General features: G+C 42.6%; 2 protein-coding genes across 2 annotated transcripts; both read left to right on the top strand.

The window, feature by feature from the left end:
- Positions 1-513: 513 nt before the first annotated feature.
- LOC108787345 (perilipin-2-like) lies at positions 514-27,991 on the top strand. Its single transcript, XM_018556869.1, is given in 8 exon segments — positions 514-585; positions 2,081-2,276; positions 2,895-2,977; positions 7,285-7,558; positions 7,760-7,944; positions 9,231-9,350; positions 9,409-9,821; positions 27,752-27,991. Coding segments are annotated over 8 exon segments (1,329 nt in total). The 5' UTR covers positions 514-549; the 3' UTR covers positions 27,774-27,991.
- LOC108787335 (perilipin-2-like) lies at positions 18,918-27,743 on the top strand (the record flags this gene model as incomplete). The annotated part of the gene is made up of 8 exons (XM_018556861.1): positions 18,918-18,956; positions 20,788-20,989; positions 22,189-22,271; positions 23,560-23,833; positions 24,311-24,495; positions 26,294-26,350; positions 27,236-27,313; positions 27,402-27,743. Coding segments are annotated over exons 1-8 (1,260 nt in total), but the record flags the coding sequence as incomplete, so codon positions are not given.

The raw sequence follows: 27,991 nt of genomic DNA, 5'->3' as shown, positions 1-27,991 counted from the left end.
TACTTGTACCTTTTTTTTAGCGATTTCCACGCGGATGTAACCCCATTGAAATCAATAGTGCGCGATTGCGAGCCCTGGGATTGCCCACATCTGAACCTAGCCTTAGTTACCACTGTCCTAATGCCAGGGATGGAAGTCACTGCAGATCGCTGGATGTCACCCTGAGCACTTTCAGTTTACACAAGTCCTAGACATGTCACCTCCCCTACAACCTTGACCCTTGCCTGCTATAGCCAGCCGCCCTTCCATGTGTAGAGCAATGCAGATAATGTCACCGCAGCTGTCTCACGGTTAGCTGATAGCAGGGAGGGGTCTATTTTGTAGGGGCGTGAGCGGATGCCCTATAAATGAGCGAACAGCCCACAGCAAGTTATGCAGTCCTCTGTGAACTTGTGATTTGTTTAGGGTGAGCGTGTGCTGGTAAGTATGGGTGCTTGTAGTCACGTGTTTTCTATTTGCTCTCTGTAGTGGTTTCTGGTGGCTTTGTGGATGATGGCTGAAGCCTTCTTCATCACTAATGTACTGTTTCTATCCTGTAGGTTGAACACTATGGCTGAGCTAGCGGAGCAGCAACAACAACAGCAGGTAACTGGGACTAGACTGCGTGCTTCTACAATGAGCTGTGTCATAGCCTAATCCTTATCTTTCTATCACCTTTTTATCCTCTTTACTTGTCAATGGCTCTTTTTGTGAAGAAAGTTGGATTTTCCGGTCTGTCTGCTACTAGTATTTCAGGGTGGCATGATTATCAGCTGGGGCTAGTTCTCTATAGGTTTACACTCCAAGTCCTTGTACTTCTAAAAGCTGCAGTGGAACGCTCAAGCTGCAGTGGAACGCTCTTATCTAAAGGCTTAATGTGTATTTCCAACCTTTGCAGTCCTATTTGAGGAACTGCCACTTTGTTTCCAAAAAAAAAAAAAAACCACTTACCTTTTCTAGATGTCTGGATTATAACTACCATGATGGGCAGCTTCTGTTATCAATAGATGGTAATTTGAAGATAAGGGATGCATGTGTGGGTCTTTGTCACCTTAGTGACACTAAACTTAGGACTTAAAAATCCACTTGATCACCTGAATTTTTTCATTTTCTATGGAGGGTAAAGATGGCAAGGACACTTATTTTTATTTTTTCCCTCCCTTAAAAACCTATGTAAACCATTTAACTGAATAACGTCCTGTAGACTATAGTGACTGAAACAATTGGAGAGAAGTTGTTATCTTCTCTGGATCTGTTATAATTTCCCCTCCCCAGTGTGTACGGGTTATTTGTGCTAAATACCTAGTACTCTGTTCCTATTGCATTTGTTTTGTATGAAGGGCTTGTATCTAAATGTTTCTATGCGTCATGCTTCTTATTTTTTCAGAATTTGGGGTAGAGGATCCGTAATAAACTCCTGCTTCATATTTTTCTAGCCTAAACTGTGTCAAACTTTTTTCTGCTGAATTTATGTATTCTTTTAAAACAAAAATCCTTCTTAAATATACCTCCAGTGTATCCCATTCCACATTCCTGGGTGCAGAGCCCTTATATAAATCTAGAGGAACAGAGAACCTGTTAAATTGATCCATAATCTGAAACCAACTTGAGCCAAAAGGGAATTCAAATTGCAATGCAATCTGGAAAAGTGTTTATTCCCTACTGAATTCAATTAAATGTGGAAAACTGCAGTGAGAACCCCATGACTCAGTTAAAGGGAAATTTCACTTTCCTTAATCCACCTGGGGAAATGAAATTGCCCTTTGGTATAGGGAGGGGATGTGGGCCAGAAATCGTCTTGTATCTTAAATATGAATGAACATGGTTTGGTAGGTGGGAACTTGTCTACTGCAGTAAAGCACCAAAAGTTTACCTTTTAGTTTAACTGCTGAACTACTTTTGGTCTTTTCAGACTTCCTGAAGGTGTTATTTACATGTTGCCTCTGAAAGTGAGGGTCTGCTCCATTTCTAAGTGTAATCACATAGCGTTTTACAGACATGCAGTTCAGTCTTTGGGGGTAGAATGACCAGTTGTATGTATGCCTCAAATGTATAAAATAATGCTGATGTCTAACTCTTAGTGTTTTTGTTCCCCCCTCAGAATGTGGTGGTTAGGCTCATTAACCTCCCCTTGGTGAGCTCAACATATGATATAGTGCAATCTGTGTATGTTAACACTAAGGATTCCCATCCCTACCTGAAATCGGTGTGTGGTGTGGCAGAGCAGAGTGTGAAGACTATCACTACAGTGGCTGTGACTGGGGCCATGCCAATAATCCACAAACTGGAACCTCAAAGTATGTTTCTTTTTCTAAAATGTAACTGGTTGTGTAGTTAGTATAGGTGTATAGTTTCATTTGAGCACTGCTACAGTGTGGAGGCTTCTGACATGACTTCTAAAGATTCCTTTCAATGTCGTATTGATCCAGTGGCTTCAGAACTTTGTCAGGCAGCAAACAAGTAGATAAAAAAAAAAAACTGTTGATCTAAAGGCTTGCCTTATAATAGTTTTAGGAATTCCCTAGCAATGGAAACTGATATTTCTAAGTGTGTTTTCTTACTATTCCAGTAAACAATTTTTGCTGTACCTTTTTGTTTCTGTAGATTAGTGCTAGTGACACGTCTGAGGCTAGATCAATCACCAAGATCTGACAAAATGTTCATGGTCAAATGTTTTAAGCATGCAACTTGAAGCCAATCCAGTCAGTCTCCTAAAAATCTAACTGCCAGAAATGAGTATTTTCTGTAGCTGTAAACCCTGCAGAGCCAGACGGCTTGGTTTCCTAGCGGCTTGTATAGGAAGTAGGTGAAATGTCATGTAGCTAGACAGTGTTGTTCAGTAGTCACCCTGAACTTTACTGCAGAGCAGTGTACTGTTGCATCAGACTAAATCTTTTCCCCTTTCCATCTTGTAGTTGCCATAGTGAACAACCTTGCTTGCCTTGGACTTGATAAGATTGAAGAGAGACTGCCTATTTTGTATCAGCCTAGTGACAAGGTAATTATTTTCCCTCCCCATGGTGTTTCAGGTTAGGGGGTGAAGATTTAACAATTTTTGCTTAACCACTTGCCATCCGCCCGTAGTAAAAAAATGGACGGACGGCACTGCAGCATTGGCGGGTTGACGGCATTTTTTTTTCTGCTCGCGTGCGCCCCCTAGCGGGCACGCACGGGCAGAAAAGACCTGACCATTGCACACACCCGTTACCGGGTGTTTCACATATAGACGATCAGCGGCTCCATAGCCCGCCGATCGTCTATGTGCTCGTTCGCAGCGGCTGCCCCGTCTGCGGCCCGGGATTGGCTCGGAGGGCGTCAGATCAGCTCCTTGCTGATGTCAATCTGTGCTGTGAATGCAGAAGTGATGTGTATTACATCACTTCGGCATTCACCTGTCAGTCATCTGGCTGCTATAGCCAGAGAGAAGAAGCTGATGAAGCAGATCTCTGCTTCTTTTGGGGTCCACAGGTGACCCCTAATGTCTCCATAAAGAGGACCTGTCAGTGTGCCTTTGCTATTATATAGGGGGATTGTTATCCCCCTATATAATAGCAATAACAATAAGTGCAAAAAAATAAATAAAAATAAAAGTAACAAATAATAAAAAAGGGGGGAAAAAAACCCTAAAATGTTTAACTCCCCCCACGTTTACGCAGCTGTAAATGCGCGTCCGGTGCCCCAGCGCGCAAAAATTACAATTGCGCTACACATGTTACATGTCGCAGTGAGAGCAATCATTTTAGGGCCATCAATCACTGATAACACTAAACTCCCCAATGTTACTTAAAGCACTTACCTTAAATGATTCTCTTAATCCGATCTTCTTTCCTGTCCTGCTGCGGGTCTCCGATCCAGCGCTGATTCCTCTGTCCTTGCTGGCACTTTCTGTCTCACGGTGTCTGCATGCGGGTGCACGTGTCCATAGCCTTACCTTGTGTCTCTCCTCGTCTCCCAGCTGAAAATGTGGACTGCGCCCGACCCAAGATGCTTTGTGGCCACCCGAGAATTTTCACATTTTTGGATGGGAGCATGTGGGGAAGACAGTAGATCTATGCAAAAAAAAACAGGCTTTAATTATACTTTAATCTAGAACAAAAATGTAGATTTACCTTAAACGTTTGGTATTCTGCTGTCTGTGTTCCATACTGGAGATTTCCCTTAACCTCCTGTCCAGGGCCAGTAGATTATCGGGCCCATATACAAGCCCCACCTGCATAAACCTTCTTGTGATACAGAAATTATTTCTCCACATTATTTTTAAAATAATGGGCCAATTCACTAACAGGTAAATTTGGCGGGCAACTCGTAGGAGAATTGAAAAATCTAGACCAATATGGGCAATTTGTAAAGTGAGCTAAATGATAGATTTATATAGGAAAAATAAATCTGCGCTCCTGGATATGGCTAAATTGTACTTGTATCAAAAAGCAGCTATGAAAATAAAGGAGGTGAACCGCCTTTAGATAGATAGAGTACTTGAAACACAGCGCTAGAGATAAAGTCAACAAAATATGTGTAAATATTCACAGATTGGGTTAAGTGATCAGTGGATATCAATGTATAAATTATGTGTATTCGAAACAGTCATAAAAAGTAAACGAAAAAGATGGTTTGTATCACTATGTGAACAACATAAAGTGTAGCCTATGGCTAATAGATATAAATGACATTCAAACGTAAGTGAATAATCGTGATGAACTTAGATGACAAAGAATAAATAGTAAAATTGAATAATAATAAATAGATAAAATCAGCTTCGATTAAGATTAAGTAATAATAGATGATAGTAGATGGATAAAATCAGCTTCGATTAGTGAATATAATACGGCATTACAACTTCATTGGAAATATATAACACAGTATCAGAAAAAACGTCTCAAAAAGATTACAGTGAATAATCTGTGACAGTTTTTTCAAAAAAGCTGAAACAAAAAAAAAAATAGCATTCAGTGATCTATATTAATCTTGAATTGTTTCTTTAAATAAGTGAAGGCGATGCCAGAGGCAGCAATGTTCAATGGGCGATATGAAGAGTAGATCTCAAAAAATAGGCAATGTAAGAACAGGACAGGGGGGGTTTTGAAGACGGATGATTGTTAGTTCCTATCTCCTTAGTCCGACAGCCCCCTTAGTAATGGGTACTCACCGGGTTACGGTGGATATGCGCAAATATCAGGGTCTTGACGATATGGTATCCGGTCCCGTCCTGCCTTCGAGTATGTTCTTCCCGCGTTAGAATCGGGCAGTAGGAGAGATGTTTTCCGGCTGTAGTGCTGGAGCTGTCTTTCAGACCCAGGGACCGCTTAGCCTAGGCGTATTACTAACGAACTTTCTCTCCGGAATCAACAGGGTTATGAGGGTTTAAAAGCAGAAAGACCAATAGTGGTTTTTTGTCGAGCAGCTTGCTGTGGTTCCGCTGCATACTCACGGATCCCATGGTATTTTCTTTCTCCTCTCCCGACCTGGACAGGCTACAAGGGAGGAGAAGCACTAGGAGCCAGTCAGTTGGGCTGCAGTGCTAATAAGAAACAAGCTGGTGGGATGAGAGAGCAGATTAACATGTTTCGATTATGTGTTTCGAATACACATAATTTATACATTGATATCCACTGATCACTTAACCCAATCTGTGAATATTTACACATATTTTGTTGACTTTATCTCTAGCGCTGTGTTTCAAGTACTCTAAATGATAGATTGCATGGCAAACCTCAGACCAGAACCAATGTATGGCAGATCTCAGACCCGACCCAATGTACGGCAGACTGGGCAGTTAGAATGACAAATACACAACTTCTCTGGGATTAGCCATCAGTCTGATCCCTGTGGGACGTCACCCACACATGTATTAATGGGCAGCTCCTTCCATGCCAGCACACAGGTGAATGCTCACTAGGGCTGTAGCCAATGATTATTTTCAGAATCGGTTAGCCGATTATTAAGTTGGATTAATCTGATGATAAAGGCTCCAGTGACTACTAGATTGTAGTCAATCACGGGCACAAGCTTGGAGCGGTGGAAGTAAAATTGTGGCGTTTAATAGAAAGTGTAACATTTATACAGCATCAATGCAGAATGGCACCAGCTATAGAGGACTACAAATCCAACCAATAGTACAATACACAATATCACCAGCTATAGAGGAATACAACAAATCCCAGCAATAATACATTATAACTGGTGGTATTCTGTATTGCGCTGTATAATGTACTATTGCTGGGTTTTGTAGTCGTCTATAGCTGGTGCTATATTGCTCTGTATAGCAATACATTATTATAGTGAATTGTGCCATGTGGAGGAAAGTGCAGGCTTACCTGAGCAGTCTACCAGCAACTTTCTTCCGAGATACGGCCTCTGTCGGCGGCCTGTATGGTTAGTCCGCCCCAGTTTCAGTCTTGTAGATGCACAAATTACAAGCACATCTTTCCAAGAGTGAGTAAAATCCTTAAAGTGCCCCCATTGGTAGAATTCACCTATTCTATTGCCAACTCCAGGTTTTGTACATTGTGACAGCAATCGCCTAGAAAATGGTTGGGGTTAATCTCCCCAACCGATGGCAATAAAAACCTTACTGGGATGCTAACCCTTACACGTTTAATTTAAATGCTTTTTAAAACATGAACTGGATTATGGACATTCAAACAAGCAGTGACTTAAATTAAAGGAGAACTATGGGGAGTGAAATGCACTCATCCCCATAGTTAGAGCTGACTTGTCACACTGCAGATGTCACATGTCAGCTGTATTGATCGATAACTGAGTGATCAACAGTTTGATCTCTGTGGAGACAGCAGTGACTCAGTCACTGCACCCTGCAGGGATTCCTCTGATCCTCCAGAACTGACTGGAAGGATAGACAGGGAAGGGGTGGGCACAGCTGGCTCTACCTCTAGAGGCACGCAGTAGCGTGGTGGATCCTAATGATTTTTGTCGGGATCTTTCCTAGCTGCACCTCTGCAGCAGTAGCCTGCTATATGCTGGGTTTTCTCTCATGAGGACATTGGTAAATGTCTTCCTGTGACCCATAAGAACTATGGGCCAGACTTTTTGCCCATAGTTGTCTTCATTCAAAACCGTTCTTATGGTTACACTGGAAGATGTCAAACTTGAAATGGGTTTCATGCAGCTCTACAATTTGAAGCCAAACTAAAATGCAAGTTTGTACTGTTGTCTGCCTGGCAATCTATGTGGTGGTTTATCTGCTTTCTGAGGGGTCATATGATCGGTTTGCCAAAACTGTAAAATGATCCCAAATACTGTTTTGCTAACACTCTTAAGACTGAAATTTACTCTATTCCTTTTTAGATTGTTGCTAATGCCTCTGACGTGGTTGTTGGTGCTAAAGATGCTGTGATCCATGCTAAAGATGCTGTGATCCAGAGCATAACCGGAGTGGTTGATAAGACAAAGGGAGCTGTGTGTGGCAGTGTGGAGATGACCAAGGCTGTTGTAAATGGAAGCATTAACACTGTTCTTGGGAGCGGAGCTGTGCGTAGGATGAGCAGTGGTGTTGATACTGCGCTTACCAAGTCTGAGACTCTTCTGGAACAATATCTGCCACCAACTGATGAAGAACTAGGTAAGTACTAGCCTTAATTACAAAGGCTTAACTACTGTGTTGGGGTAGCTAATGTTAACCTCTTTGCTCTGTGACCTGACACTTTGCCACCATAAATCAGAGTTGGGGTAGTGTTCTGAAGTTACTTGCCTATTGTGAAGAGAATTGTTTAAACAAATGCCAAATGGTTTTACCTCAATTCCTGTAAAAAAATTTTTTTAGCAATACAGGCTGCAAAAACAGAAGGGTTTGAGGTATCAACAGAGAAAGCAAGCTACTATGTTCGCTTGGGATCACTCTCCACTAAGGCCCGCAAACGTGCTTACCAACAAGCCTTGACGAGATTCAGGGATGCAAAATGCAAAAGTCAGGAGGCCATTACTCAGCTTCAGACCACTGTTGACCTGGTTAGTACACATCTGTAGCATGCTTGTGTTAAAACATTTATAGCATCATAGGCATTAATATATTGTACAAAAAGTTTTCTTTAGCTCTTGGCGCTAATGGCTGCCAGCTGAACAATCCGCTTGCTGTTGCACACTCAGAGTTTCAACAGTTTATTTTTTTTTTCTACAGACTTGAGGGGCTGCTCATCCAAGGCTCTGGGGCTTCCACCACGAATATAGAAAACAAAAGGGAACAGAGCGCCACCTCGTGTGTAAAATAGTTTATTACAATAAATAAAACAAGGGATAAAAGTACTCGCAAACGTTTTCATCAGGCTTTAACAACAAATGAGAGGCCACACTATCTGTTAACCCAACATGGTATATCCCCGACCATGTAACACGGTAGTCTCCGGTCACATCACTGCCCACCGACCGCAGTCAGCCAAGATTGACACGTTTCAGAGGAAGAGGGCTTGCCCCTGAAACATGTCAATCTTGGCGGGCGGTGATGTGACCGGAGACTACCGCGTTACATGGTCGGGGATATACCATGTTGGGTTAACACAGTGTGGCCTCTCATTTGTTGTTAAAGCCTGATAAACCTTTGCGAGTACTTTTATCCCTTGTTTTATTTATTGTAAAACTATTTTACACACTGAGGTGGCGCTCTGTTCCCTTTTGTTAATATATTGTAGCATGTCTTCTAAAGGGTTAGTTCTAGGGCTTACAATGTCACAACGGTTTTATTCTGTAGTTAATGTTTTGGGGTTTCTCCCTACATGAGTGACCCATAGCTGCAACCAGAAGAGCATCTAAGTGGAATCCCTTCTTGGACGCTTGTCACTTGAGGATCACCTTAAGAATGACCTAGTCCTGATCTAGTGACGGCTCAAACTGTGTTCACTTCACTTTTTCACAGGGACAGATTACTTTTTTGCTCCAAACCAAATATATTATCCCCCACTCCCCCCAACTGTGGCCTGGTGACTGGGCACTTGGCTCTAGGTGCTGAATTGGGAGACTGGAGTCTTGGTACTCCATCCAGGGAAGTATGTAGTCTTGTAACGGGACAGCTTGTCTACCTGCCTCCTAGGCACGGAAACTATTCTAATGCATATTGTGGTAAAAGATCACTTGACCAGCTACACTTGCTATGCAGCTAATGGTGGTTGGAAATTATGATAAAGTGCTTTGACATTACTGGGTCCTTTATCATCCCCACCACCCCCTGCATAATTAATCTACTACAATAGACTTCTGTCTGCATCTATAATGCTAACCATGTTGGGTATCTTGATTTAAAGATTGAATATGCCAGAAAGAACATGAATGATGCCAATCAGAAGATGCATGATGCACAGGAGACACTGTACAATAAGTGGGTGGAATGGACCAAGAGCACAGGACAGCAAACTAATGGGAGAGTCTGAAAGTACTGAGGTGAGTACCATCCCAGCACTTCGGGATGTACTGAGCCATGAGTTTCATTGCATTAAGAGCTAACTTATATTTTTGCTTTGTTCATAGCAAATTGAATCCCGCACTCTAACCATCGCACGCAATCTGACTCATCAACTGCAAACTACATGTCTGTCTTTGGTTTCAAGTGTCCAAGGCCTTCCTCAAAATGTCCAGAACAAAGCCCAGAGTGTTAGTACCATGGCTGCAGATGTATACCAGAACTTCCTCTCTGCCTCTTCTTATAAAGAAGTATCAGACAGCCTAATCCATACCAGCAGAGAGAAGCTCACAAAAATGAAGGCTTCCATGGATGATGTGATGGACTTTTTGGCTAACAACACTCCTCTAAACTGGCTGGTAGGTCCCTTTCACTCATTGGCTGGTCCACGTGGGGAGGAAGAAGGTGATGCTGGGGCAGACGCAACCAGTAAAGAGGAATGAATTTGCTTCAATCTCAGGAGTCACTTTGCACTTAATCCATTTCACAAAGTAGTTTTCACAAAGTAGTTTTGAACTGATCTAAAGTATTGTCGGATTCATTTGTTCCAACTGAGGCCATATAGCACTGCAAGAATGTATGTCATTTCAAAGTTTGGCCTTTAACATGGGCCAATGCATGCTACCTTTTCAGTTTTTGTGCCCTAGTGGAATTTGTATTTTCAATCCGTTCACTGTCACTGTTCCTTTTGTACATTTAATAAATATTTTGCATTACTTGCTGTTGTCAATGATGACTTTCCTCTTGCCCATGCTATAAGTAATATGCTTTAAAACTACCTGCAGGTCATGCTGCATACCAGGATGCAATGGATCTGCTATGTAAATGTTGAACATAGACAGGTGTGTCTCAATGGGTCAAGATAAAATTCCTAAACCACTTGAGGTTGCATTACTTCACTAAACTTTTATGTGCCATAAAACCTGACATAGGATTGGTACAAAGCAGCTACTTGCATATTTGTGAGGAAATGGCTCGCAGGGGGACCATGAACTTTGTAACAAGCCTGTTACTTGCCTAACTTTAAATGATTTTGATTTTAACAAATGGTTCAATCTATGCAAGAAAATCAAGGGCCCAAATATTACTTGATAAGTGTAACTGGCAAGAGTTGGTCAGTTACAATACAAACCTACTATAAATGTAATATGTGTTTTAAGAAGGCCCTATTGCTAACCTTGTGAAAAGTTACTTGCCTGGTGTCTCTGGCTTCACTACAAAATTACTGACTCATAATACATGTGCTGCTTGGAGGTCCAAGGTCCCCTCTGCCTACTTGATAACATTAGGACTTTTTCTATTTTTATCCATGATCTTGGTTAACTGGTGCAATTAAAACACTTTGACGTACAAATTGAGTACACTGCTACCTCCCCTTCCTCGCTGTACCTCCAATAAGGCCTTCACATAAGCATCATGTACAGCTAGCTCTCTCCCTCCTTCTTTTTTTTTTTTTTCTCTTCTAGTGCCTTCAAGTTGCTCCCGTTAAAGTTCCCCTTAATGCAGGTGCTGCCAGCTTGTCAAAAGATCTAGTACGAAAACCTTGAAGGCCTGCTAACTGCTTTAGTGACAGTCATTACTCAAAGTGTTTAACTTTCCCATACTAAAGTTTGAAGCTATTTTAGTCAAAGCTGCTAAAGCATTGCAAAGGCATGCTGTACACCTCCTACTAGCTGACGTCTATGCGACTAAGGGCAAAGATGTTTTGGTATTTTGTGCAACTCATGTCCATGTTAACATTGGCACTGTAAAAAAAGTCTCACTTGGCTGCTATAGTGCTGCATGCATTTCTTATGTGAAGGTAAATGAATCATGTTTAGACTGTTTACAGTATTCTAAAGGGTTGTACATTTTTGTGCCAAGTGCTTACTAAGTGTTTTTTCTTTCTCCTTTTGCACTTGCGCACACTGGTACTATCTGGCAGAGCACTGCATTGTTGGGTGAACACCTACTAAAATGCATTCAGTTGCTAGTTTCTTGACACCCAGTTTTAACCGCCTTGGTTTGGCAAGTAATGGTGTGGAGGAGCCATCCCCATTTTCTCACTACTGGTGTAGGGTTTTTATTGCTATTCTTGGTCAGTTAGAATGCGAGCCAAAACATGGAACACCAGACCTGTTAGTCTGCTTAAAGTGATGCTGCTTAAAATACTGTAAAACAAGAATACTTGCCTTAGGTGTGCTGGTGACTAAACTTCCCTCTTCTTACTGAGCTGTACCTGCTATCTTTTGGCATTAAACGCTTCCAAGTATTGGATGGCAGTGTCTCTTCTCTCCCCCCCCGATCTTTCCTGCTGGATGTACACCCAGAGAAACATTGAAAACAAAATGAGACTTGCCCAAGGCAACAAATGCAAAGTTGCAGCTTGCTTCTGTTACACCCTGCTACAATAAAATGAGTGGTCAAGATTTTTTTTTTTTTAAATACTGTGGTATGTATGATCTCACAGAAGTGAGTACACCGCTCACATTTCTGTAAACATTATTTCATGTGATGAAGAAATTACACTTTGCTACATTGTAAAGTAGTGTGTACAGCTTGTATATCAGTGTACATTTACTCTCCCTCAAAAAAACTTAAAGGAGAACTATGGGGTCAGTGTTTTTTCCCCATAGTTCTCCTTAGGGTAACGGGAGGACACAAACTAGCGTCCTCCCGTTACCCTAAGCTCAGTATACCGCGAGCTACAGCTCGCGGTATACTGAGACGCTGCAGCTGGCGCGGATCCCGACTTAGATGATGGGATCTGCCCAGCTGCATGAGTGACAGCTGGCTCTGCCTATCTAGAGGCAGAGCCAGCTGTACCCCTCCCCCGTCCGTTCCGCCAGTCAGCGCTGGCAGAGAGGGGGCTCCAGCCCCTCCCCTTGTCACGGCAGAGGGCCGTGACAGGATCGAGAGGTGAGCAAACCCGGTATGTGTTCGCTCACCTCCTGATCTACTGAGCCGACCTGTGGCAGTCTCATTGTCACAGGTCGGCTAGAACTATGAGGTGAGTGAAAAGCACTTACCGCACTTACCTCATAGTTCTCCTAACAGTCATTGTCTAAACCGCACAAAGCCATTAATGTCTAAGTGAAAATGTCCAAATTGGGCCCAAAATGTCTTGTGTGGCCACCATTATTTTCCAGCACTACTTTAACACTCTTGGCCATAGAGTTCACCAGAGCTTCACAGGTTGCCACTGGAGTCCTCTTCCACTCCTCCATGAGGACATCACGGAGCTGGTGGATGTTAGAGACCTTGCATTCCTCCACCTTCTGTTTGAGGATGCCCCACAGATGCTCAATAGGGTTTAGCTCTGGAGGCATGTTTGGCCAGTCCATCACCTTTTACCCTCAGCTTCTTTAGCAAGGCAGTGGTCATCTTGGGCTGTTTGGGGTCGTTATGTTGGAATACTGCCCTGTGACCCAGTCTCCGAAGGGAGGGGATCATGCTCTGCTTCAGTATGTCACAGTTCATGTTGGCATTCATGGTTCTCTCGAACTGTAGCTCCCCAGTGCCAGCAGCACTCATGCAGCCCCAGACCATGACACACTCCCACAGAACACTATGCCCACAATTACCCACTGTTGATCCAGAGGAAGGCAAACCCCTTTAAAGCATGGTTCAATTTGCTCCAACAGGGGGAAAAAAAATTCCTTCCTGATCCCATAAGGCAATCGGATATTCCCTGGATCAACAGTCTCTGATGCTTAATTTTTGGGCCACATTATACTCAAAGAAAACAGGCAGAATTGAGCATGAATGTTAGGGTGGCGGGACTCTCATTTCCAAAACTATACAGCACTTGTTATACAGCAACATTCAATATAGAATCCCTCTGACAGGGCTAGGAAAAATTTTCTGAAATATAAATTGTTTGGGGAAGCATAGGCTTTAGAGTCACTAACCTGCAATAAAAATGCATATCGGGAGTGAAGATCTGACTTCATTGGCTCAAAGTACCAAAGCTAGAGACCAGTGCTGGAACAAAGTCCTCTGGCTCACAAGGCCCAGATTACAAAGTGTAACTGTCCCTTTCTGAATTAAAGGAGAACTATTGGGAATGTAAAATGTACTCTTACCAAAAGTTTGAGCCGGCATGTGACACTGCAGTTGTCATGCGCCAGCAATAAAGTTTAAGATCTGAGTGATCACAAACCGCTTATCGCTCAGATCACGGCTTCTACCTGCAGAGAGTGGTGACGGTCAGTCACCGCTGCCTGCAGGGATCCCCCTCTGCCAGCACTCGCTGGAGGCACAGATGAGATGAGGGCACATCTGGTTCTGGAGATGCAGAGCCAGCTGTCAATCATGCAGTGGGGTGGATCCCGACAACATTTTCGGGATCTGTGCTGGCTTTAGCCCGCTATATGCTGATTAGTAAATGTACTCCTGTGACCTGCAAGAGAGCTAAACCAAAAAAAGGTTTGGCTATAGTTGTGTTTAAAAGCTGATCCTCAAAGATCGGAAAGGTTTCAGCTGTGCGCCTTTGCCCATGGTGGGAGTCTTTCCTGCCTCTATGTTGGCCCATCCCTGCCGGAGACAGAGGAAACTTCCATTCTCAGAAGGAGAAATTGCAACTTCTGAGCTTTTCTCGATATTATGAACATTTTATAGAGATCATCTTTAGCTGAATCCTCCCTTTTATTTCTTGCATTCTTCTAGCTCCTGGAGTAACAGAGCCCTAGGGATTTTGATTTTGCTCTTATAGAGAACCTGTGAAATAGCAACATGGGACATAATTTGAATGTTAAAGGTATAAGCTCTGGGGTTGTCAACCTCCTTCTTCACTACTTAATGCACCACTGATTTGGGGTCCCACCCCTTGTTCTAGGTCACTGACGTACTATATAGTAAAGCAAGGATCAGGGTGATGGCCATAATGCCAGCGTTTTTAAAAACAAAGTAGTAGCAGCTTCCATATTTCTACGAGATTCTATTATTTTACATTATGTACTTCAAGAACTTGGAGAGAGATAGTATGTGAGGTCAGGCAGTTACCAGAGAGGCAACTATTACATTTCAAGTGACGTGTTAGCCCTGACTCTCAACCTGAAAAGTCAGACTCTTCAATTTCAGTGCATTATTTTTCTTTGTGTAGACTAGAGTTCTATGCCAATGCACACTGTCATAACGGCACTCAACACTATGGTTTGTGATAAGTGGGTCAGTAAATGCCTGTTTCCAAATTGTACCATTTACAATGTGCCTGTTTTTTCATTTTTCAGTCTGAGAATAGGGATACAAAAGCGTGAGTACATTTATAGGTGATATTCCTAAGGATAGCTATACAGGAGCTTATGGATACTATTTGATTTTCTGCTGAAATCATATAGGAGGGACAGACTAGGGAGTTAATAATGATAGGCAATGATGGGATTTTTTTTTTCTGGTCCTGTATGACGTGAAGGCCAGGCTACTATCAATAGCATGGTTATTATAGCCACATGTAGTTCAGCTTCCCTAGGCAAGGCAGCATCGCCGCCCTCAGCGAATCTGCCGCTCCAGGCAAACACCTTGTTTGCCTTGCGGCAGATACGCCCCTGCCTTCAGCCCTGATCCAGGATCTTACTGACATGGATCTGTATGCCACCTCTTCAGATTGCACATGCACACCGTGGCACGTTCATTCCTATGAAGTTGTACTCTGCTGAGAGACCACTGAAGACGTAGAGTATGGATACCTATGGAAATAAATAGAACCTTAGATTGTAAGCTCCTTGAGGGCAGGGAGTGCAATGCAGCCCTGCATAAATTGTCGGCGCTATATATAAATACCAGTAATACATAAATAATAAAGAAGAGTCAGCTGGGTGCATATTGGTAGTAAAATGTATGGATTGGGGCTGAAGAGAACTATAAGTATAGGCTGCCTGCACCCAAGGGGGTAGGGGGCTTTATTTAAAGACAATTTAATCAAAGTTGAAGTTATCCTTTAAGATCATTCACTGATTAAAGCCATATCCTGATCCACCAGAAACTACACAAACACAACCAGAGTAGTTTGTAAAACCATACGTATTCACCAAAAACGAAACCCCTGAAAGAGACACTGTTACCTCACCCATGCAGGGAAAATGATGGTATCTGTATAAAAGGAAGCCCCTGAACCCCAAATATTTATCCTGAGGGTGCTTTCCTGTTGCTCCTGCCAACTTCGCAGCTACCACTAAAATCCCTAGTGTTGGCTGGCTGGGGTCGGATGCTAAGTGGAGTATTTACATCACTCAGCAATGTGACAGCACTTGGCTATAGTGATTTGCTGCTAAACCCGAGGACTGACACAGGGAGGAGGTCACATACCCAGAAACACTGGGTATTGTTGCTGGCTGTAATGGAGGCAGGAGTGGTGAGGCAGGGGGTGCCTTTTAAACAGACACTGCCCAACATGAGCAAGGTGTCAATGTCTTTTTATGGTTCCTTTAAAGCAGTGGTTCTCTTTTTTTTTTTTCTTCTGCAGACTGTAAAAAAAAAAATATATATATATTTTTTTCTAATGTCATTTTGCTGCAACGAAATTTCGTCCAGACTAACGCTACCGAATTTCGGGAAATCATAAATTCGGATTCATTTGCATTCGTTTTAGCTGTAATTCGGAATTCGGATACATCCGAATCTCCGAATTTCCGTCCAGTGTACCTGCCATTTAGCAGCGACCCTCGTACCATAATTAGGCTTGGTAGGGGAAACAGACACCCTGTTTTGTTTTTCCAGTGAAATATGTATTTGTTGTATGTTAGATCTTCCTCTTGCATGAGCCGAGCTATCAGTCAGAAGAATATAGTAAAGTAATGGGTACAACAACCTATACAAAATTCTGGGATTACATTTGTCCTAATGCTTTCATCCTGAAGTTATGATGTTACACCCGTATAACTATAGCTTAGGTGTGGTAAGTGGTTATGTCAAGCCTGTATATTTATAGCTCAGCGTTAATGAGTATCGATATCAAAGCATTTAAGTCAAGGTACTGATATCATAACACAATAGACTGCTTCATATTATCATAGGTAGTTCTATAGCCCCAACAATTTTAGCTCTTTACATTCACATCAGTCCCTGCCATCAAGGAGCTTACAATCTCGCATGCTTACAGTGCTAACTAAGACAGAAGCCAATTAACCTTCCAGCATGTGTTTGGAGTGTGGGAGAAAACCGGAGTATCCAGAGGAAACCCACACAAGCACAGAACATGCAAACTCCTTACAGATAGTGTCCTGACCCCCAGTACTGTAAGGCAGGAGGGCCAACTACTAAGCCACTGTTCCCATATATCTCTATGCCACCTAGGAGTACAGAATCAACTCCCCCTTCAAAGAAAATAACTGTACCCTCAGCACCATCCTCTAATAGATCAGTACCATGAGCTCACCTTTACCACACCAAATCAGTAAAACCAGTTCTCCTCAGGCAAGTGATAAAGTAAGTACACCCCATGGAAGTTGTTGACTTTTTATTTAACATACTTGTACAGGCAAACCTTAGATCTTTATTCAAAGAGTGCCTAAAGATAAAGGTGATATACTTGAATAGAACATTCCATCATTTTTTTTAACAAAAATAACAGTAGGTGCAATGGTGTACTGTGGAAAAACTAAGTACATCCTTGGCCTCAGAAACTGTTATTGCCCCATTTAGCAGAAATGACCTATTCTAAGCATTTTACACAGCTGGCCATTAGTTTTTGATATCGACTTTGTGAATTTGTGACCACACATATTTCCTTCAGTTACACAATGTTGGTTGGTTTCCTTACATGAAATGTCCCTTTCAAATCCCACCACAACATTTCAATGAGATTCAAATCAGCATATCATAAGGCCCACTTCCTGCTGTCAATCAGCAGAGAAGGGAACTGAAGGAGACAGTTCTCTATCAGGTCCTCCCCTGCTGATTGACAGCAGGAAGTGGGCGGGTGCAATAGCCAGCCTGCTATTGGCTATTGCATTTTAAAATATCCAATAGCAGGCTGGCTATTGTTTCAAACCGCTGATTGGAGACTGGTGATAGAATACCGGCAGAAGAGGAGAAGGAACGGGGCAGCACAGAAGATAATGGGCGGCCAGAGGAGGAGGAACAGGGCAGCCAGAGGTGGAGGAACGGCGGCCAGATGAGGAGGAATAGGGCGGTCAGAGGAGGAGGAATAGGGCGGTCAGAGGAGGCGGAATAGGGCGGTCAGAGGAGGAGGAATAGGGCGACCAGAGGAGGAGGAACGGACGGCCAGAGGAGGAGGAACAGGGCGGCCAGAGGAGGAGGAACGGCGGCCAGAGGAGGAGGAAAGGAGGAGGAACAGATGAGAATAATAATCAATGACAACGATTCTCATTATTGATTTCGTTTTCATTTTATTTTGTTGACGAATATTGAGTACAGGACGAAAATCATTTTCATCACATTAACTACTCTTTCATTTTGTTTTTGTTTCTGTTACTGAAAAACGGGCAAAAAAAAAACCGAAAAATTTTCGTCAACTAAATTAACACTGCGCGATAGTGTTTGCAGCATTTTTGCAGATTGCACTGGACTGTCTGCGGGCGATCGCACTGCAGGCAGGGTGCATGGCTGCGGTGCCATTGACTTCAATGCACCACCACGCCCCTACCCCTGAATGCAGGGAGCTGGCCGGCATGTGTTCCAGAGGCCAAACGCTCTGGAACGCAGACTTTGTGGTGTGAACCGCCCCTAAATATGGGAGTAACATAAAACAGGGTCAGAAATGTGCACCTTGGCTTCATATAAGGCTAGGTTCACACCTGGGCCATCCATGACCGTGCGGCAATCGTGCACAAAACCGCGCAGTAACTGAATCGCCCACCGCTGCCGATCGCCCTGGCAGTGCCATTATTTGCTAATGGCACTCCAGTTGCGCTGGAAAGATCATGCGGTTTCCCACCGCAATACCGCCCATGCAATTGAACACGATTGCGGCTAAAAAAAGCTGCGCGTCTTGTGTCACAAACAAAGTAGTTGTACCTTTTTTAAATGATTGCCGCGCGGATGTAACCCCATTGAAATCAATCGGGCTGCGCGGCAATCGCTGTGTGCAACTGTGCGCGATCGCGAGTTGCAGGATTGCCCACATCTGAACCTAGCCTTAGTTACCACTGTCCTAATGCCAGGCATGTAAGCCACTGCAGATCGCTGGATGTCACCATGAGCACTTTCAGTTTACACAAGTCCTAGACATGTCACCTCCCCTACAACCTTGCTATACCCTGTTATAGCCAGCTGCCCTTCCATGTGTAGAGCAATGCAGATGATGTCACCGCGGCTGCCTCAAGGTCAGCTGATAGCAGGGAGGGGTCTATGTCGTAGGGGCGTGGCCGGATGCCCTATAAATGAGCGAACAGCCCACAGCAAGTTATTCAGTACTTGGTGATCTTGTGATTTGTTTAGGGTGAGTGTGTTCCAGTAAGTATGGGTGCTTGTAGTCAGGTGTTTTCTATTTGCTGTCTGTAGCGGTTTTCTATGGTGGTTTCTAGCGTCTTTGTGGTTGAAAGCTCAAGCCTCCATCACTAATGTACTGTTTCTATCCTGTAGGTTGAACACTATGGCTGAGCTAGTGGAGCAGCAACAACAACAGCAGCAGGTAACTGGGACTAGACTGCGTGCGTCTATAAAGGTGCCCATACACCTTACAATTATCTGCAGATTTTCTGTGGTCAGATGGGAAAAGTGCAACAGATTGGCCCAGGTGGAGATTACTCCATCCACACGGTTAAGTGTAGATGGAGGAATCTGTTGCACCTTTTCCATCTGACCACAGAAAATCTGCAGATAATTGTAAGGTGTATGGCCAGTGTAATACTCTTACCTTCCTATTACCTTTTATCCTTTCCTTGTCAATGGCTCTTTTTTTGTAAAAGTCGGACTTTCCGGTCTTAGGCTGGGATTACAAGTATTTCAGGGGGGGATGATATCAGCTGGGGCTAGTTTATCTATAGGTTTGCATGCCACAAGTACTTGCTCTTTGAAAGCTGCAGTGGGAAGCTCTTAACTAAAGGCTTTTAAAGTGTATTTCCCCCTTTTGCAGTCTATTTGAGCAACTGTCTGTTTGTTCCAAACAAAACTTTTTAGATGTCTGTAGTAGGCCGCTTCTGTTATCAATAGATGGTGATTTAAAGATGTAATGGAAGTGCTTGTGGGTCTTAACCACCTTAGTGATACTAAACTTGGGTCTTAAATCCATTTGATCACCTGAACTATTAACAAAACGTATCTGATTTGTGTATCACTCAGCTATAGATCCTCAAATCCTCTCTGAATTCCTGACTCTGTCCTTCCTTCTGGAGGGTAACTACTCTTGTTCCCCATGGTCCCTTGTGTGTTGTAAAGTAGTCACCGCTCCATCCTGTGATGGACTACAATCTCTTTTTAGTTTACTTATTTGTATATAAAATATCTTACTTTATATAAACCTCATTTGTGAGGCTGTGCATCCCACAAGCCTTGCCAAACAGCAGTGGTTAACTTACGGTAATTGGAGATTCTAATTGTTCATTTTCTATGGAGGGTAAAGATGGCAAGGACACTCTTTCCTGAAAACCGATACAAACTTTTAACTGAATAGAGAGCTGTAGACTATAGTGACTGAAACAATTGGAGAGAAGTTAATATCTTCTCTGGATCTGTTCTAATCTCCCCAGTGTGTACAAGCGATTTGTGCTGATGCCCAGTCCTTTTCCCATTGCATTTGCTTTGTAAAAAGAGCTTGTATCTAGCATTTTGTGAAAGGGTTTTATTAAAGTTTCTTTGTTCGGATAGCTGATTAGTAATAAACTCGGCTTGTTTTTCTAGCCTAAACTGTGTCCAACGTTTTCTAAATTATTTTAATTTTTTAACATTTTTCTTAAATATGCCTCTAGTGTATCCCATACCACATTCCTGGGTGCAGAGCCATAATATAAATCTAGAGAACCTGCTCAATTGATGCATATTTGGAAAACAATTTGAGCCAAAAAGGTATTCCAATTGCAATGCAATCTGGAAAAGTGTTTATTCCCTACTGAATTCAATTAAATGTGGAATCCTGCAGTGAGAACCCCATGACTCAGTTAAAGGGAAATTTCTCTTTCCCTAATTCACCTGAGGAAAGTGAAATTCCCCTTTGGTATAGGGAGGGGATGTGGGCCAGAAATCGTCTTGTATCTTAAATATGAATGTACATGGTTTGGTAGGTGGCAACTTGTCTACTGCAGTAAGGCAGCAGAGTTTACTTTTAGTTGGAACTGCTGAACTACTTTTGGTCTTTTCAGACTTCCTGAAGGTGTTATTTACATGTTGCCTCTAAAAGCGAGGGTCTGCTCCATTTCTAAGGTGTAATCATATAGGGTTTTACAGACCTGCAGTTCTGTCTTTGGGGGTAGAATGACCAGTTGTATGTATAAAAGATTGCTGATGTCTAACTCTTACATTTTCCACAACAGAATGTGGTGGTTAGGCTCATTAACCTCCCCTTGGTGAGCTCAACATATGATATAGTGTCATCTGTGTATGTTAACACTAAGGATTCCCATCCCTACCTGAAATCGGTGTGTGGTGTGGCAGAGCAGAGTGTGAAGACTATCACTACAGTGGCTGTGACTGGGGCCATGCCAATAATCCACAAACTGGAACCTCAAAGTATGTTTCTTTTTCTAAAAATGTAACTGGTTGTGTAGTTAGTATAGGTGTATAGTTTCATTTGAGCACTGCTACAGTGTGGAGGCTTCTGACATGACTTCTAAAGATTGCTTTCAATATCCTTGCTCCAGGCAGTGGCTTCAGACCTTCAGGTAGCAAACAAGTAGATAAAAAAAAAAAAAACTGTTGATCTAAAGGCTTGCCTTATAATAATTTTAGGAATTCCCTGGCAATGGGTATTTTCAGAAGGCAGCAATGGAAACTGATATTTCTGGTATGTTTTCTTACCATTACAGTAAACTTTTTTTTTTAACCAACTTTGTTTATGTAGTGTTTAGTGAAACTGATGCTGGAACAATCGCATAGATCTGACAAAATGTTCATGGTCAAATGTTTTAAGCATGCAACTTAAAGCAAACCAGTCAGTCTCCTAAAAATCCAACTGCCAGAAATGAGTATTTTCTGTAGCTGTAAACCCTGCAGAGCCAGACGGCTTGGTTTCCTAGCGGCTTGTGTAGGTGAAATGTCATGTAGCTAGACAGTGTTGCTCAGTATTCAAGCTGTGTGAAGTTGGCAACCCATGTGAAACCTGACTGAAAATATACCATTGATTTGTGCCGGTTCGGTTTTTGAAATATGAAACATTCCATTCAAGCCCTGCCCACTTTGCACCCCATGTTACCGAATTTTAAAAACAAACACACCATTTGTTTGTGCCGCTTTGGTTTTGCAGATATTGTGCTGGAAACAAACTAATCTAGTTGTATGTAAGATTTAATAACTAGGTGTAAAGTCAGTGTGGTTTGGTAACAACGTACCATATCTCCGAAACCAAAAAGCATCACAAACAAATGGTGTGTTTTAAATTTCGGGAACATGGGGTGCAAAGTGGGCGGGGTTTCATCAACTATAATGGGCAATATCTCTGAAACCGAACCAGCACAAACGAATGACGTGTTTGGTTTAAAATTTCAGCAACATGGGGTGCAAAGTGGGTGGGGCTTAAACTGAATGTTTAATATCTCAAAAACCGAACCTTGCAGAAACGCTAGTTTTTGTGGCACAAATGAATGGTATAGTCTTATTCAGGTTTCACAAACATTAGGTTGCCAACTTCACACAGCTCAGTATTCACCCTGAACTTTACTGCAGACTTTACTGTTGCTGCAGACTAAATGGTTTTTCTTTCCATCTTGTAGTTGCCATAGCGAACAACCTTGCTTGCCTTGGACTTGATAAGATTGAAGAGAGACTGCCTATTTTGTATCAGCCTAGTGACAAGGTAAGTGTTGCAGCTACTTAAGCACTCCTGTAGTTTAGAACAAGTAATAAGCTGATCATTCATCTACCAGTTGGCTCTTACATTGTGCCCTCTACTGATTTGAGAAATTCATGCTCAGACTAACAAAAGCTTACACAGCAGTATAGCTGCATTTTTGGGTAAACGAATATAAAAAAAAAAAACACTTTACAATGGCAGTATTGAAGCACCCAATGCTTCCTTTCGTTCCCTCCCATGGTGCTTCAGGTTAGGGAGTGAAGACTTCACAATTTTGGCTTAATCTAGAACAAAATGTAGATTTACCTTAAATGTTTGGTATTCTGCTGTCTGTGTTCCATACTGGAGATTTCCCTTAACCTCCTGTCCTATAGACGCAAGAGCAAAACCAAAAGTGATGAAAATCCTTTAAAAGCGTCCCCATTGGTAGAATTCACCTCTCTTCCAGTGCCACCTCCAGGTTTTGGACATTATGACAGCCATTGCCTAGAAAATGGGAGGGTTCATCTCCCCAGCAGGGACACAGATGGTAATAAAAACCTTACAGGGATGCTAACCCTTACATGTTTCATTTAAATGATTTATAAAACATGAACTGGATTATGGACCTTAAACGAGCAGTGACTTCCACAAGTAAAGAATTATGGGGAGAGTGAAATGCACTCATCCCCATAGTTAGAGCTGACTTGTCACACTGCAGCTGTCACATGTCGGCTCTATTGATCAATAACTGAGTGATCAACAGTTTGTGATCTCTGTGGAGACAGCAGAACTGTCAGTCACTACTCCCTGCAGGGATTCCTCTGATCCTCCAGAACTGATTGGAGGAATGAGAAGGGGGTGGGCACAGCTGGGCTCTACCTCTAGAGGCAATCGGGTAGTGAGGTGGATCCTGACTGTCGATCTTTCCTGGCTGCACCACTGCAGCAGTAGCCTGCAATATGCTGGGTTTTCTCTCATGAGGACATTGGTAAATCTCTTCTTGTGACCCATAAGAACTATGGCTTGACTTTTTGGCCATGGGGATCTTAATTCAAAACGGTTCTTATAATTACACTGGAAGATGTCAAACTTGAAATGGTTTCATGCAGCTCTACAATTTGAAGCCAAACAAAAATGCAACTTTGCACTGTCTGCCAATCTATGTGGTGGTTTATCTGCTTTCTGAGAGGTCATATGATCGGTTTGCCAAAACTGTAAAACGATCCCAAATACTGTTTTGCTGGCTGTAATAAACCAGTGGAAGAACACTAACACTCTTAAGACTGAAATTTACTCTTTTCCTTTTTAGATTGTTGCTAATGCCTCTGACGTGGTTGTTGGTGCTAAAGATGCTGTGATCCATGCTAAAGATGCTGTGATCCAGAGCATAACCGGAGTGGTTGATAAGACAAAGGGAGCTGTGTGTGGCAGTGTGGAGATGACCAAGGCTGTTGTAAATGGAAGCATTAACACTGTTCTTGGGAGCGGAGCTGTGCGTAGGATGAGCAGTGGTGTTGATACTGCGCTTACCAAGTCTGAGACTCTTCTGGAACAATATCTGCCACCAACTGATGAAGAACTAGGTAAGTACTAGCCTTAATTACAAAGGCTTAACTACTGTGTTGGGGTAGCTAATGTTAACCTCTTTGCCGCTGACCTGACACTTTGCCACCATAAATCAGAGTTGAGATAGTGGTCTGAATTTACTTGCTTGCCTATTGTGAAGAGTGAATGGCTTAAACAAAGACATTTGGTAAACTCAGACAATCTGATCTTTCTATGGGTGTTGGGTTTCTACATTTATGGTATAATACAAATTGCTACTGTGGAGCACCCCTGGCAGTGTTTTTTATAACATTGGCATTCTTGCCACATGGTTTTACCACAGTTCCCGTTTGCTATCCATGGCAAAAACCAACCAAATGCAGAGTGCTCTGTCTTCAAGCTGAAATGGCTGTGGGCAACCAACTCCCTACATTTTTGGCATAATCTTTTAACTGGTGCAATTAAAACACTTTGAAAAATCTAACTTTAACCTCCCCTTTTTTTTTTTTTCCAAGCAACGGAGGCTGCACAAACAGAAGGGTTTGAGGTATCAACAGAGAAAGCAAGCTACTATGTTCGCTTGGGATCCCTCTCCACTAAGGCCCGCAAGCGTGCTTACCAACAAGCCTTGACAAGATTCAGGGATGCAAAATGCAAAAGTCAGGAGGCCATTACTCAACTTCAGACCACTGTTGACCTGGTTAGTTCACATCTGTAGCATGCTTGTGTTAAAACATTTATAGCATTCATATATTCTAACAAGAACAAACTAGCAGCATGTCTTCTAAAGAGTTAGTTCTAGAGCTTACAATGTCAGAGGGGTTTTATTCTATAAATGTTTTTTTTTTTTTTCTCTACATGAGTGACCCATAGCCACATCCAGAAGAGCACTTAAGTGGAATCCATTCTTGTCACTTGAGGATCGCCTTAAGAATGCCCTCTTCCTGATCTAGTGACAGCTCAAACTGTGTGACGTACGCCTGGCCCAAACCTGCTGTACGTCAATCCCATGTGACTATACACAAGTCTGAACCGAGCGTGGGCGTCACAAGGACGTAGCGATACCACTCTTGCCTCACCCTGCATAGATTTCCCAGCTCGCAGGACACAATCTCAGGCAGCAGACAGAGCAATCGTCACCAGGGTTGGTTAACAAACGTTCACTGCCACCATGTGTTTTTTGTAATGGAACACAAACCATGCCCAGCAAATGCTGCGACAATTAAGCAATGCCTGTGATACCGCTGTCCTCTCAGATAGGAATATGACAGGATTCACCCTACAGTAGCTCTCTTCACAGAGGCAAGGATACTTTAAGTTTGTATTTGGAGCGTAGAGATACGCTTAACGATTTTTAAGATTGTCCTTTTATAAAAACGGTGCAGAAAATATACAGAAAAAGATGTTAATAAGAAAAAAAATAAAAATAATCATACATACATACATACATACATACATACATACATACATACATACATACACTCCAGTCCTGGAATTAGGAGTTCTGACGGTTCAATAAGCAAAGAAGTCTGCAGGGCTCTTCCAAGAGGCTTCCAGCAGATAATGTCCAGAGATTAAAGGGGGGACTCTTCTGCAATGTTAACACTTCTTAGTTCCTTTTTGTTTTTCAAAACAAGAGCCCACTCTAGTCGCCTGGACAGAATATTTTATAAGCTCCTTTTTGGAGGGTGTCCTGGAGCTGGCCCCCAGGGCTGGGGAGGGAAAGCAGGGAGGAGGATACCCTTAATTTTACACTATCCCTGCCCAATTCCAGATTATGAAATGTAGCTCGATTTGATAACTCGGGTTTATGACTTTTAGGTGAATGTGGGGTCACCTCTACCAGACTTGCTTGTTTACATTAACTTGTCCACTGGTAATGAGGGCCTGGTGCAATGTCTTTTTAATTAGGGACAGCCATAAAAGGCTTGGAGGCTCACTTCTGCTAGGGGGCAATAAAAGATCACAGCCAGATAGCAGATCTATGTTCTGTGGAAGGCCTGGCAAATGACTAAACTAAGGCCTGTATGTGCTCTGACTGGGGAACAAAAGAATTCTATTTTTTTTTTTTTTTATATTCAGACTCGGACCCCCATTATCGTCACACTTCACTTTCTGTCATGGGGACAGATCACTATCTTACTCCCAAACTAAATGTATTCCCCCCCAACTGTGGCCTAGTGACTGGGAACTTGACTCTAGGTGCTGAATTGGGAGACTGGAGTCTTGGTACTCCATCCAGAGAAGTATGTAGTCTTGTAACGGGACAGCTTATCTACATGCCTCCTAGGCAGGGAAACGACTAGTGCGTATTGTGGTAAAAGCAAAAGATCATTTGACAAGTTACACTTGCTGCGCAGCTAATGGTGGTTGGAAATGATAATACAGTGGGCTTCTGACATTACTGGGTCCTTTATCATCCCCACCACCCCCTGCATCATTCTACAAATTTAGTGTCTATTTATAATGCTAACCATGTTGGTGATCCTGTTTTCAAGATTGAATATGCCAGAAAAAACATGAATGATGCACAGGAGACACTGTACAATAAGTGGGTGGAATGGACCAAGAGCACAGGACAGCAAACTAATGGAGAGTCTGAAAGTACTGAGGTGAGTACCATTTCCAGCACTTCATGATGTACTGAGCCATGAGTTTCATTGCATTAAGAGCTAACATATATTTTTGTTCTGTTGATAGCAAATTGAATCCCTCACTCTAACCATCGCACGCAATCTGACTCGTCAACTACAAACTGCATGCCTGTCTTTGGTTTCAAGTGTCCAAGGCCTTCCTCAAAATGTCCAGAACAAAGCCCAGAGTGTTAGTATGATGGCTGCAGATGTATACCAGAACTTCCTCTCTGCCTCTTCATATAAAGAAGTATCAGACAGCCTAATCCATACCAGCAGAGAGAAGCTCACACAAATTAAGGCTTCCATGGATGACGTGATGGACTTTTTAGTTTTTTTTTTTTTTTATATTCAGACTCGGACCCCCATTATCGTCACACTTCACTTTCTGTCATGGGGACAGATCACTATCTTACTCCCAAACTAAATGTATTCCCCCCCAACTGTGGCCTAGTGACTGGGAACTTGACTCTAGGTGCTGAATTGGGAGACTGGAGTCTTGGTACTCCATCCAGAGAAGTATGTAGTCTTGTAACGGGACAGCTTATCTACATGCCTCCTAGGCAGGGAAACGACTAGTGCGTATTGTGGTAAAAGCAAAAGATCATTTGACAAGTTACACTTGCTGCGCAGCTAATGGTGGTTGGAAATGATAATACAGTGGGCTTCTGACATTACTGGGTCCTTTATCATCCCCACCACCCCCTGCATCATTCTACAAATTTAGTGTCTATTTATAATGCTAACCATGTTGGTGATCCTGTTTTCAAGATTGAATATGCCAGAAAAAACATGAATGATGCACAGGAGACACTGTACAATAAGTGGGTGGAATGGACCAAGAGCACAGGACAGCAAACTAATGGAGAGTCTGAAAGTACTGAGGTGAGTACCATTTCCAGCACTTCATGATGTACTGAGCCATGAGTTTCATTGCATTAAGAGCTAACATATATTTTTGTTCTGTTGATAGCAAATTGAATCCCTCACTCTAACCATCGCACGCAATCTGACTCGTCAACTACAAACTGCATGCCTGTCTTTGGTTTCAAGTGTCCAAGGCCTTCCTCAAAATGTCCAGAACAAAGCCCAGAGTGTTAGTATGATGGCTGCAGATGTATACCAGAACTTCCTCTCTGCCTCTTCATATAAAGAAGTATCAGACAGCCTAATCCATACCAGCAGAGAGAAGCTCACACAAATTAAGGCTTCCATGGATGACGTGATGGACTTTTTAGTTAACACTCCTCTAAACTGGCTGGTAGGTCCCTTTTACTCATTGGCTGGTCCACATGGGGAGGAAGAAGGTGATGCTGGGGCAGACGCAACCAATAAAGAGGAATGAATTTGCTTCAATCTCAGGAGTCACTTTGCACTTAATCCATTTCACAAAGCAGTTTTGAACTGATCTAAATTATTGTCAGATTCATTTGTTCCCTCTGAGGCCATATAGCACTGCAAGAATGTATGTCATTTCAAAGTTTGGTCTTTAACATGGGCCAATGCATGCTACCTTTTCAGTTTGTGCCCTAGTGGAATTTTTTTTTTCAATCCGTTCACTGT

The sequence above is a fragment of the Nanorana parkeri genome, unplaced genomic scaffold, assembly GCF_000935625.1.
Source record: "Nanorana parkeri isolate BGI_ZX_2015 unplaced genomic scaffold, ASM93562v1 scaffold256, whole genome shotgun sequence".
NCBI lineage: Eukaryota > Metazoa > Chordata > Amphibia > Anura > Dicroglossidae > Nanorana > Nanorana parkeri.
This window is presented reverse-complemented; position numbering and strand designations above follow the sequence as displayed.